Raw genomic sequence first — 4,584 nt, forward strand, 5'->3', positions numbered from 1 at the left:
GAGAGAGAGAGAGAGAGAGACAGAGAGAGAGAGAGAGAAAGAGATTAGAGGGAGAAAGACCAGAAGAAACCAGAGAGAGGGAAAGAGATAGATATACTGTAAAACAACAGATAGAAAGTGGGAGAAATATTGAGAGAGAGAGACTAGAAAACCAGAGGGAGAGAAAGGGCGAGAGATAGAGAAACAGAGAGAAGCAGAGCGAGAGTGATAGCCGCTGTTTGTAGTATAGGTAGCTGTAAGCGCTTCTCCCTTCCTCCTATTACCCTGTTTTGTTGGGTAAAACAAATGATACCTGGCTTAGGTAATTACACTTGGAGCGATGGACAGAAGAGAGACAAAATGGCAGCCTATTTTCCCCCCAAATGAACTGTCATAGTGCATGCAGAGAGGCGCAGTAGGCCGAGCATGAGTTATCACTGGTAAACAAACAGAAGCGTCCAAAGGCACTCATGCATGTCCACAAAACCCACTCAGCAACTCGCATTTGTTGTGCATGCGTGTGCTTCTATTTGTCTGTGTGTCCGGGGTATGTGCAGGGGAATGCGATAATGTTTTATCTGTGTGTGCTTGCATGTGCTTATGGCTGGGTCTGGGTTCAAGCATATTGGCGTGCGTGCATATGTGTGTCTCTGAGTCTGAGTATGCGTGTGTGTGTGTTTGTCTCTGAGTCTGAGTGTGTGTGTGTGTGTGTGTAGATCCTACCTTCCTGTCAACACAGGCCACTGAGCGGCCGGCCATCCTGTTGGCCACGTCTCGGTGCTCGTTGATCTCATCACTCAGCAGATCTTCAAAGCGTCCATTACGGAACTTAAACAGCTTGTCCGAGTACGTTGCCTCGCCTTCAGACACACACACACACACACACACACACACACACACACACACACACACACACACACACAGACACACACACACACACATACACATACAGAGGAGAGTGGGAGGAAAACAAAACCAGGATTATTCATCCTGATAACAATATAGGAGAATGGGAAAAAAATAACAGTAGGTTACCTTGGTTGGAAGTGCAAACTGTAATAGATTTTTTTTGTTTCTGTGAATGATGGAGTTATGGAGATGCTGTTTTGGCACTCTGTGTGCACCTCTCAGAGAGATGAATAGGGACACAATGCTTATCGGCTAACTGATGAAGACTCACATTAGATAAGCTTTCTATCTTCCTATTGATTCTGCTTCTGCCTCGTCTCAGTTATGTGTGTCTTTGTGTTTGTGTGTGTGTGTGTGTGTGTGTGTGTGTGTGTGTGTGTGTGTGTGTGTGTGTGTGTGTGTGTGTGTGTGTGTGTGTGTGTGTGTGGTTGTGCCTGTGTGTGTGTGTTTCTACCAGCAAAGGCATTATTGGTGTTGAGGACGTATATCTCCTCGCGGCCGTCACCGTCGATGTCACACGCTGTCACTCCGATGGCGTAGCCTTGGCGATCCCTAAGATTGTAGAATGGCGAGCTGTGGTCATCCACGGCGATGTTCAGGAGCCTGCTCCTCTGCTTGTCGTATTTCAGCACCAGGTTAGCACCGTTGTAGCTGTAGAAAAGTCACATGACGTCAACAACAGGAACAGTCACATGACGTCAACAACAGGAACAGTCACATGACGTCAATAACAGGAACAGTCACATGATGTCAACAACAGGGACAGTCACATGATGTCAACAACAGGAACAGTCACATGATGTCAATAACAGGGACAGTCGCATGATGTCAACAACAGGAACAGTCACATGATGTCAACAACAGGAACAGTCACATGATGTCAACAACAGGAACAGTCACATGATGTCAACAAAAGGGACAGTCACATGATGTCAAAAACAGGAACATGATGTCAACAACAGGAACAGTCACATGATGTCAACAAAAGGGACAATCACATGATGTCAACAACAGGAACAGTCACATGATGTCAACAACAGGAACAGTGACATGATGTCAACAACAAGAACAGTAACATGGTATCAACAATCATGTTGACATGTGGTGTTGACACAAGATATCAACAACAGTAACAGTAACTTGATGTCGACCAGCATGTTTGCCGGAGAGATTCAATGTTAGTTATACTTCAATTGAGGGCATCACTTGAGGGCAACTAATAGGAAAGATTGAAATGGAACAAGACATTTAAACATGCTTTTTATTATTAACAAAAATTTGGTTACACAACCTCAGTTTCAAAGATATGAATGGTCTAATAAAAAGGCAACTGGCTTGAAATATTAATATCAGAGCAATATCTTCACAGCTCAATGAAAGTCTATACTCGTATATATTATCTTTCATTGGCTTTCCTTCCAATCCTCTACTGCAACCAAGTTTTACTTTGAAATACAAGTCTCAAGTAAGTCTCAAACCAAAAACACACAGAGGGAGCTATGAAGTAAATAGCTGAATTTACATTCAACAACGTGCATCTTCGGTTTCGTAAACAGAAGAAAATAACATCCACATTTTCTTTAAAAGATGAAACGAAAGTCATGAAACAAGTGTAATGTATGACCATTAGGCTATTATGCAGCTAATATATTATTATTTGAGATGGCAGAGCAGGTTGAGGCCGTAGTTTTGAGGGTTGCTGCATTTTGGGTGTTGCTGAAACTTTAATTTCTTTCTTATAAACAATTGTGTGTCATATGAAGGAGACTTGCGCACTACAAACATTTCTAGCTTTATTTAATCTGACAATTTGCCTAACTTGTTGCCAACCTTTACAGGTGTGTAGCAGCCAAATATCTGTTATGCATTCAGATTAAAGAACAAAATGAATAGTCAATGTTTGACTTTATAGCATAATAGGATTTCTCTATTTAGTCAAAACGTTATTGAACAGAAAACAATCTGAAATCTTACATTGGATAATGCAACGCAAGCCATAATAAAAGATAATACATATCGATAATGAATTATTAAGAAATAGTTGATAACAAGAAGTAAACATTCTGATTATAACTAACCTACCTACCTCCACTCCTTAAACAGATTGTTCTAAAGCAAACCAGTATCCCTTCCTTCCAGGAAACAAGCAGAATAGACCTTTTGGCTAAATTTCATTTATGAAGAATAGTAATTTGATTCAATCTATATTTAGCTAAGCATTGTGAAATGCACCCATGCTTCAGTTGACTGCAGCTTTGCCAAACCAGTGCCATTAATGGATGTCCATCCAATCAGAGCCGTTCTCCTCATCTCACTGAGTCTCAGGGAACCCTTACAAAAACAATACTTGTATACAACCGTACACAAAACTTTAGACCAATTTCCTTGGTTGTTAGTTTTTAATCTATCGTATCAAAACGTTATTTAACTTTTCCACCTTCATCCAAAGCGACCTACAGTAAATTGAGATACAGGTCATTAAGGAGCAGGTAGGGGGTTAAGCCATCTGGTTCAAAGATGCCTACAGATACGTCATGGACATTTGGGGTTTGAGCCCGGTACCTTTGGGCTACAGGAGCCTCGTCGCTCCACTATCCTGCCCTCCTATGGGGAACACCATACTAGGGAAAGCTAAATCCTCACCCAGCCACAAATATCTCCAGGTCTCCGTCCCCGTCCACGTCAGTGACGGCCACGCCGTAGTTGAGCTGCGTGGGGTTGTTGTCGTTGTCCGGAGGGAGCACGCTCTGGGTAACGGACGAGAACATGGGGGCTGAGCGCTGGGCCAGCGAGAGGCGCGGCAGCAGCGCAGCTGACAGCCACAACCACCACGACCACATCTCTGAGTTACCTGCAGAAGGAAACAGCAGCGCTTACCTTTATACACAGGCTGCCTTTGTGGACGTCTGGGGAGGGCTTTCACAATCATGTCATTATGTCTCTGTCACTGGCTGTCTCAGCTGGTTCTTTGTTAGTGGAAAAAGGGGTACTTCCATGTAGGGAGGTTTTCCCTTTACATCTGTGTACGCCTTCTTATTACAGTCACAATGAGGACAATCATGGTGTACTATATAGCATATGCACAGGAACACACAAGCTCAAGTTCATACACCCCTCTCAACCAGCAGATGAAATGTGTGCTTTGTCAATGCATGGACGCCGGGTCAACACGAGTTCTTGTTGCTCCAGAGGCTCTGAGTGCCCGACCCAATGGCCAGTTGACCTGGCAACACTTTCTGCTGTGCTCAGACTTATGGATGAAGAAATAGGGCTGTGATCAGGAGCAATCTGCAGGGCTGCCTCTGAGCAGCGCATCACACGCAGACCGGACGAGAACGCCGGCGACAGGAAATCCATACGAGCGTGGAGGCAGCGAGGGGCCATTGAAGCAGGGGGGGGGGGGGGGGGGGGGGGATTCTGAGAAAATCGACCTTCGATATAACAGACTTTAGACATTAATGCTTTCGGGACTTTAATTTAGCAAGAGCTTTTTAGATATGGAGGAGGTGAGGGGAGCAGACGGAGTGGAGAGGAGGGATGGCGAAGGTATTTGTCTGCAGGAGTAAGCAGATAAAAGGTGAACACAGGGAAATTGATCCAATTGGACCGCGAAGATGAGGCAAGATGGGTGTGGGGGGGGATAGCTGGAGGGAGGTGTGTGTGTGTGTGTGTGTGTGTGTGTGTGTGTGTGTGTGT

The 4,584-nt window shown here is 44.4% G+C and overlaps 1 protein-coding gene across 1 annotated transcript in view; it reads right to left on the bottom strand.

Moving 5' to 3' along the window:
• Positions 1–3,656, bottom strand: part of crtac1b (cartilage acidic protein 1b) — a gene marked incomplete at both ends in the record, with an annotated part of 29,025 nt that extends 25,369 nt beyond the window's left edge. The window contains 3 exons of the mRNA XM_079729009.1: positions 703–839; positions 1,343–1,539; positions 3,532–3,656. Of these exons, the coding sequence (XP_079585135.1) occupies positions 703–839; positions 1,343–1,539; positions 3,532–3,656 (459 nt within the window). The remainder of the gene's footprint in view (positions 1–702; positions 840–1,342; positions 1,540–3,531) is intronic.
• Positions 3,657–4,584: the final 928 nt, after the last annotated feature.

The sequence above is a fragment of the Pollachius pollachius genome (assembly GCF_949987615.1).
Source record: "Pollachius pollachius genome assembly, chromosome: 2".
NCBI lineage: Eukaryota > Metazoa > Chordata > Actinopteri > Gadiformes > Gadidae > Pollachius > Pollachius pollachius.